Source organism: Schistocerca gregaria, chromosome 1 (genome assembly GCF_023897955.1).
Source record: "Schistocerca gregaria isolate iqSchGreg1 chromosome 1, iqSchGreg1.2, whole genome shotgun sequence".
Classification (NCBI taxonomy): Eukaryota; Metazoa; Arthropoda; class Insecta; order Orthoptera; family Acrididae; genus Schistocerca; species Schistocerca gregaria.
This window is the reverse complement of record NC_064920.1, coordinates 644,412,769-644,427,661: the sequence shown is the minus strand read 5'-3', so window position 1 is coordinate 644,427,661 and position 14,893 is coordinate 644,412,769. Positions and strand designations below refer to the sequence as shown.

At 39.1% G+C, this 14,893-nt stretch overlaps 1 protein-coding gene across 2 annotated transcripts in view; it reads left to right on the top strand.

Annotated features, from left to right (window-relative positions):
• Positions 1–14,893, top strand: part of LOC126360778 (serine/threonine-protein kinase D3) — a 172,316-nt gene that overhangs the window by 101,578 nt on the left and 55,845 nt on the right. For both annotated transcript variants that reach the window (XM_050007738.1, XM_050007737.1), the window contains 2 exons: positions 7,267–7,450; positions 9,544–9,726. In XM_050007738.1, the coding sequence (XP_049863695.1) occupies positions 7,267–7,450; positions 9,544–9,726 (367 nt within the window). The remainder of the gene's footprint in view (positions 1–7,266; positions 7,451–9,543; positions 9,727–14,893) is intronic.

The window sequence follows — 14,893 nt, the reverse complement described above, 5'->3', positions numbered from 1 at the left end:
AAACAGAAAGGAGAGAAAACACATGAATTATATTTTAAACAACTAAAAATGTCAATCACAGTTACTAAGTAAAATTGGCTATGTGCTATGTTTCAATTCTTTAATCATTCTAGTATAAGTAACCATCTCGTGGCATGTGTCCAATGGAATCATCACATATATAATCAAAAGTTTTCATTTGAAATGGTTCACAGTTATTATATCTCACATTCTATAGCTGTAGATTAAAAACTAATTTAAGCTATAATTTAATGTTAACTCCTCCTACTGATTGTTGTACATCATGATTGGGAAAACTAAAACGTTACTTTGTACTTTCCAGAGTATAGAACTGACAAAAGTTTTTTTTTTTTTTTTTTTTTTTTTTTTTTTTTTTTTTTTTTTTTTTTTCCAGCAAATAGATATCTATATATCTCCATAAGTATTAATTATCTAGAATTATAAGTGAAGTCCTCTCCACTTGGTTATTAGTGCCTTGCCACTCCTTCCCAACCTTCCCCAATACGTGCCTCCTTCCTCTCTGGGGAAAAAAATTATACAATATTCAAAAGCTGAACGCAAATTTTTCCATTTCAAATGTTTTTGTTGACAAGTACTTGAAATTTCACCTTCTGATTGCAAGTACTTGCTATCCATTCTGTTCTCTGTGTAATTATATAGTTTTCTCACGCAGATGCAATAGTAATATGGTAATGGAAAGTCCTGGACAGATTATAAATAAGTTAAGGAGTAAAGGTAACAACTCACTGAACATTCACCATTCTGAGTTGTTAATAGCCACAGGGGGCGAGAGGGGGGGGGGGGGGAGGGGGTGTTGTGCCCAGGCCTAGGAGGAAGATTTAAGATTTGCCTGACAGCTGTTCTCTTTCTTTTTTTATATGCCTATCAATGACTCAGCAGTTCAACTATTTAGTGAGTTGTTACTCTTGGTCCTCCAATTATTCACAATGCAATAGTATACATGAGCTGAATACTATAACTAAAGCAATTTTTTGACCTTCTTTCTGTTGTTAGTGGTGTGTTAATTTGCAACACTGTAAGCATAATTAAAGTAATCATAACTGGGAAATAATACACTGACGAATTTTTAGAAGCAGAGCTCTGCTAATTGCCTTTCAGTTTGACTTCTGCAAATGATTTTTTTTAGAAAATAAATAAATGAAACTTCGCAAATGATGTCCTGGCAAAAGGCGAACAAGTAAATTTATCCTGTTAGCTTTTTATGTGATTTTGTTGAGAGCTTTGATATTGTAGACCAGACAATTATACTCTGGAAACTAAACGTTTGTGGCATTGATGTTATATTATCCACTTACGCCAGAATAACAGATGTGTGAAATTAGTGACTTTTACTTACATGCATCAGTCAGTTTCATTTTCTTTGTTGTGGTAAAACTTCAAATAAGTTGCCTTGTTGGAGAAAATGCAATGTCCTTTATCATGAAAGTACAAAATGAGTATACTTAGTAATGCCATAACATTGAATGCCCTACATTCATGACTTTGGTTCTCTGTTAAAAGCCCTCAGTCTATTGTGCTAACACTAATATCCTACACACATTGATTGGGTAGTCTTAGAAGTTTTCTTACATGCAAAGTATTTCGTCACTATTTACGTCACTTCACTTGTAACAATGTGTTTGCTAACATGTCAGCTGTTCATTTAACAGGACAAACAAACAGTGGAAAATCCTGGATGGAATGTAACAATATTACAAAAAGGAAAGTTGCTGCTCACCATATAGCGGAGATGCTGAGTCGCAAATAAACATACCAAAAAGACTGTCACAATTAAAGCCTTTGGCCATTAAAGCCTTCATCGAAAATAGACCACACACACAATTTCAGTCTCAAGTAACTGAAACCACACTGTGAGCAACAACACCAGTGAATGATGGGAGTGGCAGTTGGGTGGGGGTAAGGAGTAGGCTGGAGCGGGGAGGAGGAGGGATAGTGTGGTGGGGGTGATGCACAGTGAAGTGCTGTAGGTTCGATGGAGGGCATAGGAGAGGTGGGCAGGGAAGCAGTGGGAAAGGAGAGAAATAAAAGGACTGGGTGTGATGGTGGAGTGCCGGCTGTGTACCGCTGGAATGGAAACAGGGAAGGGGCTGGGTGAATGAAGACAGTGACTAACGAAGGTTGAGGCAAGGAGGGTTATGAGAATGTAGGGTCTATTGGAGGAAAAGATCCCACCTGTGCAGTTCAGAAAAGCTGGTGTTGGTGGGAAGGATCCATATGGCAAAGGCTATGAAGCAGTCATTGAAATAAAGGATATCATGTTTGGCAGCATGTTCAGCAACTGGGTGGTCCACTTGTTTCTTCGCCAGTTTGTCGGTGGCCATTCATGTGTACAGACGTTGGTGGTTGTCATGCCCACATAGAATGCAGCACAGTGGGTGCCCACAGCCATCCTCCAGATTTGTTTGTAGGTAATGGCGACAAGGAAGGAGGTTGTTGATGTGGTTTGGAATTGGTTGGGCAATGTTAAAGCTAGTGCTCTGTAGTGGTAAGGCCATGGGCAGTAGGAATGTTAGTGTAAAGCGAGGTGGCATCAATAGTGACAAGCAGGGTACCATGTGGTAAAGGGACAGGAACTGTGTGGAGTTGGTGGAGGAAATGGTCTTTTATATAGGAGTGTGGGTTCCAGGTAAAAGGTTGAAGGTGTTGGTTTATGAGAGAAAAACGACAGTTCGTTATACACAGCACTCTTGCTGGACAAAAGTGTATTCCAATAGTGTAGCCATTTATAAGACTGCATTATTTGCAAATATTCTGTGAGTACAATTCAGGAGCCTTTAAATTAAAGAAAGATAATGTTGCAAGTTAACTGCATTCAGATGGCTTACTGTGAGTGAGAAGCTGCTCAAACAACAAACAAGAAGATTGTGATAAACATTTGCAGAAAAGAGATCTGGATTGAAAGAAGTACAGTGAAGACAAAATGTTAGCACAAAGGGAAATAAGTGTTCTGACTGTAAATTTGGCTCTATAAGCTATGTTAAATATGCCTAAGAGACCTTGTGAGCGAATGTTCTACCTGAGAAAACTGACTATACAATTTCACCATATACAACCTAAGAAATCAAGACAACACTTGTTACTTGTAGAATGAGAGAGGCAGTTAAAGAGGATCAGCTGAAATCATCATGTTTCTCTATTTACATTGTGGCGCTGCCAGAAATTTGCAAGTGAAGTTGAAGTTAGCTGGATGCGGGGTCAGCAGAAGAACTCTACATTTCTGTCTATGTATATCACTCATTTTGAGAATCATCCGAAGTTACAGTCAACTGATCATGCATTTTTTGTAACAGGTCACACAGAAATGGGGTAACATGGGCGAACTCTTGGTTGTTTTTCAATGGCTATAATTCACTACGTGAACTCATATCGACAAGATTAGAATTGTAAGTTCGTGTAATAGTGATCCACTTTATCTTTTTTGCAATACTGTCTGTCAGTTTCAACTAAGAAAAGATATTAACTTCCATGTCTGTGCACTTATCACCACATCCATTACGCATGTTGTATTACTTGAGGAAATTGTTTTCTTGGAGTAAGGTTTACAATTCCAGTGGCTTGCACTGTCTCTCTGGTCTGTGTGTCCACCTCTTTTTTGCCACTATCGCTGGCTGTGTGACTGACACAGAAAACTTTAAGCGACCAGCCCACATCAAAAGCTACTCATCATGACACAACACAATGTTAAGTATACAACAATTAGAGACATCTCATATGCCATACTCCATGCTAAGGGAACGAAGCCAACTTTACAGCCTGTACATCAGCCTGTGTGACATGTTACAACGAGATGCGCAGACTGTGGACATTTTATGGAACAGCAAGGAGTATACTGTTCCATCAGTAGAGTGAAGCCTATGTACGTGTTCAAAGAAGCACCCTCATACACAACCAGTCAAGGACAGTATTTGCCTCCAGAACCTTCAACCCATCTGTTGCCTGAAGTGCAGTTCTGGGTGAGTAACTCACAATCACTGGCACAAATGACTGATTCGGGACATAGGATACATTTCGCTGCTCACTTTCTCAATACCGACACTGTGCTTCTACCAAGGGAGCTGGTATGGTGTCTGCCACGATGTCATCTGCCGTCATCACGGACAGCAGTCTCGCAGCACGATCGATCAGTGTAATGATACAGTGTAGAGTATTGTAACAGGTGCCAGGTGCATCACAGGTGCCAAGCAGTTCCTTATCCAGCAACCAGGAGCACTGTGTTTATTTCTCCATACAATCCAGGCTACTCTCTACTTAAAACATTCCTTCCTTTGATATGTATACTTCGTGTAATTGCATTTTCATAGCTATTTTTTTTTATCCTGGTTACTGGCTTAGGTCATTCACATTGTTTGCTGTTCTAAATTATGGGCCATAGTTAGGAAACAGACTTGTATTGTAAAACAGTTTCAAGGTGACAATAACTCTGAGCCCGACAAATTTGTTCTCTCCAGTGTGATGTCTGATTACAAAACATAAGAAAACGCCTGTGCAAAACTCGGCTATCAGAAAGTTTGCTGTAACTGACAGTGTCACTATTGAAAGAGGACTGGAGTAAATAGAGTAGTTTTGTCCTTTTCAAATTTCTTTATTACAGCCCTTCACTGTGATTCGTTATAAGCAGTGATAGTGTGGTTGAGGCATCCACTTGTCTCCCACGTGCACGTGTGTGTGTAACCTGCTACAATGCTGACAGTGCGTGGCATGGCTAAGCAGTTTTGCAATGCCACTGCTTTTATCAGTGACGGCCTCTTGACTCGACATCTAAGGCAGTGGCAACTGAGGCACAGCTGGTATCTTCAGCACAGCAGTGGCTGTGACCCATTGTAGAAGTGGCGCACTGTGTCCCAGGGCTTGGCTGGCGCCGTGGCAGCTCTGCAGCTCATGGCTCAGGGCAGGTTGCCCTGATGCGAGGTCAAACTATGGACCTGTACAGCATTCTGGATGCTGCCCCAAGTGACACAGCCCTGTGGTGGTAGTGCAGGTTGCCCTGATGCGAGGTCAAACTATGGACCCGTACAGCATTCTGGATGCTGCCCCAAGTGACACAGCCCTATGGTGGTAGTGCTGAGATACTAATAAAAAATGATTCAATACAAAAGTGGACAGATATTTATGCACTCATGGGCTGCTGTGCATTACAGCATGTGTACCAAAAACTTCCATAGCTGCTGGTGTGGAAAGGCTTCCACCTTCTACCGCTTAGGTGCCGTTGTGTTTTGTAAGGTATAACATCAGCACTTACCTGCAGATGGCTGTGCTGTAATCTGCTTCCTACTTTGTACATTTTTGACTAAATATTGCCACTGTGCTACACTCTCTAGCTGTCATGGCTTCCCCTCTACGGCAGTATCATTGCTATGAGAAATTTCTCTCACAAAGCTTGAAAAAATTATGAAAAATACTCCACATACAGTCAAGTTACATTGAAGTATGAATTTATTTTACGATAGAGGAGGAAAGTATGTTTGTGCCAGTGTACCACCATCAAGGAAGGACACAATTCATTTGAAGTTGCAGGAAGAATCTTCATCCATTTGTTGTCTTCCATAAGCTGTACAACAGTTTTCTAAACTTTGAAATTGATTAGAAAGGCATCCTAAAAATTCCAGTTTACTGTGTTAACCTATTCCACTCTGAAAGAAACAAACTGCTTTCAGTGTTTTATGAGACAGATTTGATAGGAACTTTTATTGAATTAATATTAAAAAAAGAAAGGGATGCCCTTCACCAAATATATTTTTCCCAAGGCATATATGAGAAAACTAAAGCAAAACTTAAGAATCTGCTCATAATGTGTAAGAAACACATGATTGTGCAGTAAATCATGAGTATGAAAGAATTTGTTAAGCCATGAAACTGTGGCGTGTCGCATTGCCTGAACTGCATTTTGACGAGGACTCTGATGCTGTTTATAGGTTTCTTTGGATTGGATTGTTAGTTTACAGTTATACTGTTGATTCAGTCTTTGATTTGCAATGTATCTTGTTTATTTTGAAGCAGTAGAGTTGGAATTGGCATCCAATAAGTCTGGTTTATATTTGGTATATATAAAATCAGTATGTCTTGCTAATTCCAGAACAACGAATAGGCAATTGACACACTGCCCTACTCAACATGAAGTAGTATGGTGACGAATCTCATATCCTAATATTAGTAAATGTGGTAACAATAAATTAGATAAAAATCAGTTTGTTAAATTACCATAATTAATTTTGGAGCAATGAAACATTTAATCACCTGTATCTCAGAATTAGTAAAATGCACACTCGTTATTTTGCCATAATGGGGACAATAAGTTTAACATGGATGGACTCTTATCTTTTAAACAGGAAGTAGATGATCACATTCTTAACAACTGCACAGGAGTAAAATTAAACTCATGTGTGGACTTCTGTTCATTTTGATGATGGTCCCACCCCTGTTTGTAACTTAAAGAAGATATCTTCAAAATACCTTAACAGATTGTTCAGAAACATTAACGTTCCCTGATAACAAGTCTCTTTAATCAAAGGTGCGAACTTGACTATATCTGAGATGGCAGTTGTTAACATACCTATGAAAGTTTTCCAGCAAAAAATTTCAGTTTCAATCTATTGAAGAGACCATTGGAAAACACGTGGTAGAATACAAACACTGTAATGAATAGAAATAAACAAACATCATACAGTGGAGCCATATGTTCTTTAGAACACGAAGATGGAAGTATACTTAATACATACATACATGCATGCATACAAAGCTGGGCAACACTAGAACTATGGTAGACTGAGATAAGCCTTATATATTGCATTGGATTGCACTATATGTAAAAGTCCTAGATGGTCTACTGGGCAGAAATCTGGAGGCAGAGTAGTACTTGTAAGCTGGTCAAGTAGTTCAGTGTGACATCTTATTGTTACCCTGCAGAACAATTTTTTTCATACTTTCACACTTGAATGCCCTGTGGAATTATTTTCTGTGCTGATGATACTAAATGGATGAAAAAGACATTATTCTGCAAATAAATTGATAGTGATGTTATGTAGATAGGATTTCTCCACATCTTGCCAATGACTCTATAGATAATTCAGAAGTTTGGCTGTTATATTCCATAACTTTTGCTCTGTAATAATATTTACAGTAATTATAATAATAATAATAATAATAATAATAAGCTGTGATGTAAAGGAACCTTGTGCTTTAATCTGTGCTGTAGAAAGAAATTATCTTAAAAGGGATAGTGAGGACTTCTGTTGTTGTCATTTACAGATTCTCATAGCCCTGAAACATCTCCATAGCAAAAATATTGTACATTGTGATCTCAAGCCAGAGAATGTGTTGCTCAGCTCTGACTCAGAGTTTCCTCAGGTGAAACTGTGTGACTTTGGCTATGCGCGCATAATTGGTGAGAAGTCATTTAGAAGATCTGTGGTCGGTACTCCTGCCTATTTAGGTAAGAATATTTCATAATAATATTAAGAGTGATTAACATTTTCCATAATATAGGTCATTAATTGATGGGATTCCTCACTTTATTTCCTCTCTTTCAACATGTGGAGCACAAGCACTCATCACTGCTATTGTCATGATTCATGAACAGTCCAGACATTTTACTTATAATTTTCAGACCACATCTCCATCTAAGCCAGAGCTGGCCACAGTGTGCCAAACCACATGTGAGCCACATGTGTGGGCTGAAGCTCGGGCTGTCTCAGCTTTGTTCATCCTTCTCGAAAGTACATGGTGCAGCGCAACATTTTATTTAGACTTGTGGTGTGGTATTTTTCGATTGGCACAACTTACGTCAGTTCTGAAAAATCACGATGTCAGTGCTGTTCAGCCTTTGCTATTTGTTTGTGGTATGGAGAACAGTCACAGATCCAGTGGCTACTTGCACAAAAAGATGCAGTCTAGCAATCAATCTTCACTAGCTTTTAAAAATAAATGGAAGCAAAAATTAGTGTGTCCATAGTAGATTGCAGACCTCATATTTTAGGTGATCCTGACTGCACACTGTTCAGAGTAAGACATTGCAAGATAAGAAACAATTTAATTTTGATTGAGGGAGATGAATGTAAAAAGAAAATTGAATTGTAGAAGAGAGAAATTCTGACAAACACAGTCCATTTCTTTAAATTCACTGCCATTTTTAAAAAATGTGAACTTTGAAGAAAGACAAATCCTTTTACATTTAAACTGTCCAGGATGTCTTCATTGTTTTCCTCCGGTAGAGATTCCACCCTCACATTAAAGTTCCACATCTCCATAATGAGGCTGTAAAAGTGCTACAGTATGTCAATCAACACATGTGTAAAAGATTTTTTTGCCATTATGAAAATAAATAATTCGTAATTACAAGGCAACCTGATTACGAAAATATGTGACATTGTCTGCTTCTGTCCATATGCTGACAGTTTCTACCAGATAAATATTATATTATGTCTTCAGTGCACCAAAATAATTAAATAATATTAAAAATTTGTTTCTTTGTGATCTGTTTTGTTGAGAAATACGAAACCTAGCCATATGTTGTGTGAATGCATTGCCATTTAAATACAGCATGTTCACAGTTTCCTCCTCTTCCACCGTCTTCTGCTCAGACAGCATGGTGTGACATGGCATGGTATGGTGGTGGGGGAGGTGTGCAGCCAGGCTGGGTGTTATGACACAGAAGCCAGAGCATGGCTCATGAGCCAAATTCTTGGTGTTCCTAATCTAAACCATTAGACCAGTACAAGATTCCTACTGTATCCTAAAGCTCAGCATTTTGTTTTTACTGACAACATGCTTTCAAGTTTCCAGCCAAATGGATGATTCTGGTTTAGTACAAAAGCTGTTAACCTCACTGGTAGCATAAGAAAACCTCTGAACTTACTTTTATGATTACTTCTTATGTTAGTTCATTGTAAAATACAGTGTTCATTCTAATATCAGCTATTTATTCAGTCAAAGTGTTAGTGACATAATAAATGAAAATATGGTATGTAGTAGGCTGTAACATCACAGCTTGCTACAGGCCATGTTTTCTTTTATTAAGAATTTAGAGGCTGTGACACCCACAAAAACGAAGTTGTTAGTGACATTTTATGTTACCTAGATTTTTTTATTTGCTTATAGTGACACTTTAGTGATGGCTGTATTGACAACTCTGTATTGGGAGTCTATGACATATACTGCAAGGAATGCATATTACGCTCCTTACAATGAAGCATATCAGTTTCAGATGTGACTTTGCACATCTTTAATCACATTATAAGTGTAATAAGGAACACTTACATAGACATTCTGTTAAGACCTTCATAAAATGAGCCTTTGTGTGTTGACCACCAGAGCTTCTCTTGAGTTTTTCGCCCAATGATTGTTTAGTGGTTATTCTGACATTTCATCATCAGGAGTTGTAGATGCCGCCAAAGGTTGATAAATAAGCCTTTTCCATTTCAAAAATATTACCTTACAATGGAAGTTTACTTGTTTGTACAATTTCTCTAAGATTTTAATGTCATATGAATACTCTTTATTAACAATTATATTTTTGCTATCTTTCAGCACCTGAAGTCCTTCGTAACAAAGGATACAATCGATCATTAGATATGTGGAGTGTTGGTGTTATAGTTTACGTAAGCCTTAGTGGAACATTTCCTTTCAATGAAGATGAAGATATCAATGAACAGATACAAAATGCTGCCTTTATGTATCCAGCTATACCTTGGAAGGAAATTTCGTCGGAAGGTCTGTGTTAATTAGCTTTTATAGTGCTTTCTTGTTCTATAGAATAATGTTTTGCAAAAGTTGGGAAAGCTTACAATTTATGCAATACTGATTTGACAGTGCTGTACTGCGAATAACATTCAGGTTTGCTTTAACTGACGAAAGTTCTTTGTACTTACTTTGTCCTGTATGCTCATTCTTTATAATTTTGTTCTGTGTGATCATTGTTTCCGGATCTCTCTTATGCATGGGCCAGGTGGTGGTATTATATGTTTGCTGGATGTGTATCAAAAGATAACTACATGACTTGCCTGTGAAGTTCAAAAACCTATGGCTTAACATGGACTATGAACCAAGATTAAACTTAATATTTTTTGCATATAAAAATCTTCACTTGAGGAAAAAGAAACAAGAAGTTATACAAAAATGTCAGGATTGTCTAAGGGTTTAACTCCATTTTTTATTGGTGATGTCAACTGCTAGACTATTATTGTGTTGAATAACAATCACTCCCCTTTGTTTCAAAATAAATTTGAAACTGCTATATTTGATGATGTAATTCGATTGATTTTGAAGCTTTGATGCCTTCATCGTTAGGCACATGCTGTGACAATCAATTGTTGTGTACCTGCAAATTATTGGGTTGGTGGATAATTTCTTAGCATTTTTCCATAAATTTAATAAACAGAACAAACACACACAACAGAAACTTTCACCATTTACAACAGTCTGACAGTGCTGGAGTAACTTCTCGATTCTGTGAATTTTCATGTATTTTTGCGATTGCTTTAGAGTTTTATGTAGCTGCTGGCTCGCTCCTTGTAGTTGAAGCTGAGTCAGAACACTTCATGAGATCTGTCACTTGACGTAACGTTTAATGTATTTAACCTTTTTCTTTTAGTCTGGTTGCCATAGGTGATTCTCTTGAAGTAGAGATCCTGCCAATCAGTGCCTCTGAAATTCCACGTACAGCCGAGAAAAGGCTTAACTTCCTCACGTTCAGCACCTGTTATTGGAGCAAAAGAAGAAAACTTCTACTCATATCACAAAAAAGCACATCCACTACTTTCCTTTTAGAAACATATATTTTTTTGATGCACCTACAGATCATAACATGCTGCATGCACCTCAAAGACTCAACATGACAACCCAGATTACAATATATTTCATTTGTCACAAACCCACCCTGTCTTTTGTTTTCGTTCTTGGAGAGTGTGGTTGCTCTTGGACCATGAAGCCACTGCAAAGCCGCGACACCAAAATGTAAAAAGCCCTACCCACAGCAAGTGGGGCCATTTATTTATCATCACATCTTGCCATTTTCTCATATTCCGCACCTTCCATTTAAAGTCTGAACAGAACAAACAGCCGTGTACAGTGTATTTTCTGGGACTTCTCTTTCCATGTATAACAATGAAAAGAATCAATTTTTGGCAATATGATGTAATTGGATAGATAAAAAATCTATCCACCAAGTGGTAGCAGGAGAACACACTGCTTCGTGAGTACATTTTTTATCTATCCAATTACTTCTTATTGCCAACTTAATATTATTCTATTACGACTAAGGAGTGTGAAATGTCGTTTGCATAAACAGCATGTAATACATCATATTCTCACTGAAAGGAAAGAGGTTGGGACATCTCACAGTCTCAAACAACAACTATAAACAACCTAATTACTTAAACACTTGATATTATTTCCTCCTTTAAAAAGGAACAAAAGTTCATTTTGAATACGTCTTTTCAGTTTTGTTGTTTCATTTCAGGTAAATTGTGTATAACAGTGTTAGTCTACTTTGTGTATCTTCATCTTAATGTACTTCACACCCTGTGTGATGCAAGAAACTGCCCTGTAATGACTAGTCTTTCTATATAGCAAGATGTCACTTTAAAATATTCCACATGGGAAAAATATATCTAAAAACAAAGTTGATGTGACTTACCAAACAAAAGCGCTGGCAGGTCGATAGATACACAAACATACACACAAAATTCAAGCTTTCGCAACCAACGGTTGCTTCTTCAGGAAAGAGGGAAAGACGAAAGGATGTGGGTTTTAAGGGAGAGGGTAAGGAGTCATTACAATACCAGGAGCAGAAAGGCTTACCTTAAGGGGAGAAAAAGGACAGGTACACACTCGCGCGCACACACACACATATCCATCAGCACATACACAGACACAAGCAGACCAAAAAAAAAAGTCTGATATTGTGTGTGTGTGTGTGTGTGTGTGTGTGTGTGTGTGTGTGTGTGTGTGTGTGTGTGTGTGTGTGTGTGTGTGTGTGCGTGCGTGCGTGCGTGCGCGCGCGCGCGCGTGCATACCTGTCGTTTTTTCCCCTTAAGGTAAGTCTTTGCGTTCCCGGGATTGGGATGACTCCTTACCCTCTCCCTTAAAACCCACATCCTTTCGTCTTTCCCTCTCCTTCCCTCTATCCTGAAGAAGCAACCGTTGGTTGCGAAAGCTTGAATTTTGTGTGTATGTTTGATATATATGGGTATCATGACCCACTTAAATCAACTTCTTCACCTTCCTTGTGGTTTCTATATTTGTTTAGCAATGCATTGCATTCAAGCCAGTATACATGAGAGTTCATTCTTGTATATGTACATACCTGTTACTCTTTCTCACATTATTATTACCAGAAGAGTTGCTTCTCGTGTATATGCCTTCTATTCAGTCTCTGGAATCCAATCTCAGTACAAGCTTGAGTCCACAAGCATGGAACATTCCTGCTCCAACCATTTTTGTCTCTACTATCAGTTAAGTCGATTCGATTATAGAACTTCTTTGGAGAAAACTTTCATATCGTGACCACCAGTCGTTATACAGCTTCATACTTCTGTATTCACTGCACTTACATTCCTTCTATGGGCAGTCACTGTGTCAAATCTCTATACCATTGTAGATGTTGGTATACTCTTATTTCCATAATAATAATAATAAATGGTACAGGTCATTCCTCCCACAGATTCACCAGACGAAGATATATGCCATTCCTCCTATGGATCCGCCAACCCTTTTCCTCTTGTTCACCTTATGCTTTATTTGTTAAAAACAAAGATTCCAAGACTTACCAAGCGGGAAAGCGCCGTCAGACAGGCACATGAACAAAACACACAAACACACACACACACACACACACAGAATTACTAGCTTTCGCAACCGATGGTTGCTTCTTCAGGAAGGAGAGGGAAAGACTAAAGGATGTGGGTTTTAAGGGAGAGGGTAAGGAGTCATTCCAATCCCGGGAGCGGAAAGACTTCCCTTAGGGGAAAAAATTGACAGGTGTACACTCGCGCGCGCGCCCACACACACACACACACACACACACACACACACACACACACACACACACACACATATCCATCCGCACCATCTCAGCTTCATCAGTAAACACAGTTACTAGTTCACTTTTTCTATCTTTTGTCACTCTCCCATAATTGCTTTCTGTTAATCTTACGTGATTGCTGTCAATCAAAATATGTGAACTCTTCCCTTCTAAAAAGATTTTATTCCAGGTATTTCTTGTGAATACACTAGGATAGCATTAGCACTTTGTGTCCTGATATTAATTTTTTTTTTCCTATTGGACCTGTTCCTTGTTGAATACTAGCTACCAAACCTTCTTATTCTCCTGTTAACTCATAAGGTCTTGCTTCTTATTCGACTACGCATGTTGGAATGCCATGATTTACATTGGGGGATGACAAGCATGAAGACATTGGCCTGGCAGTACATCTACTGGCCCAGCACTGATGCTAGCTTTGAACACTGTGCTGCTCTTGCCATGCCTGCTCCCTCAATAAGTTGGCACCTGTGCAGTGTTTCTCACCATGTCTCTGCTCTGACCACCTATGGAAGTAGGTTCACATTGAGTTTTTGTCTTTTCTTCCATGTCCTACCTGGACTCTTCTCCCCTACAGTGTGTGGCGTGACAAACATTTGCTGCTTACTTAACTCTAAAAAATCATGTTAGTCTATTGTCATCATTACATTTGAAGTACCTGCCAGTGCAATCCTACTGTTGTAGGTTGTAAACTCTGCTATATAGCGCGTTACAAAAAGGTTCGTCCAAACTTTCAGGAAAATTCCTCACACACAAAGAAAGAAAATATGTTATGTGGACGTGTGTCCGGAAACGCTTACTTTCCATGATAGAGCTCATTTTACTACTTCTCTTCAAATCACATTAATCATGGAATGGAAACACACAGCATCAGAATGTACCAGCATGACTTCAAACACTTTGTCACAGGAAATGTTCAAATGTCCTCTGTTAGCGAGGATACATGCATCCACCCTCCATCGCATGGAATCCCTGATGCGCTGATGCAGCCATGGAGAATGCTGTATAGTATCACAGCCGTCCACAATACGAGCACGAAGAGTCTCTACATTTGGTACTAGGGTTGCGTAGACAAGAGCTTTCAAATGCCCCCATAAATGAAAGTCAAGAGGGTTGAGGTCAGGAGAGCATGAAGGCCATGGAATTGGTCCGCCTCTACCAATCAATCGGTCACCGAATCTGTTGTTGAGAAGCGTACGAACACTTCGACTGAAATGTGCAGGAGCTCCATCGTGCATGAACCACATGTTGTGTCATACATGTTCTAGCAGCACAGGTAGAGTATCCCATATGAAATCATGATAACGTGCTCCATTGAGCGTAAGTGGAAGAACATGGGGCCCAATCAAGACATCACCAACAATGCCTGCCCAAACGTTCACAGAAAATCTGTGCTGATGGCGTGATTGCACAATTGCGCGCGGATTCTCGTCAGCCCACACATGTTGATTGTGAAAATTTACAATTTGATGACGTTGGAATGAAGCCTCATCCGTAAAGAGAACATTTGCACCGAAATGAGGATTGACACGTTGTTGGATGAACCATTCGCAGAAGTGTACCCGTGGAGGCCAATCAGCTGCCAATATTGGCTGTACATGGTACAGAAGCAGCTGGTTCTCCCATACAGTGACGTGGTCAACATTACCTTGTACAGCAGCAACTTCTCTGACGATGACATTAGGGTTATCGTTAACTGCATGAAGAATTGCCTTGTCCATTGTAGGTGTCCTCGTCGTTCTAGGTCTTCCACAGTCGCGAGTCATAGGCTGGGATGTTCTGTGCCCCCTAAGACGGCGATCAGTTGCTTCGAGCGTCTTTCTGTCGGAACACCTTCAT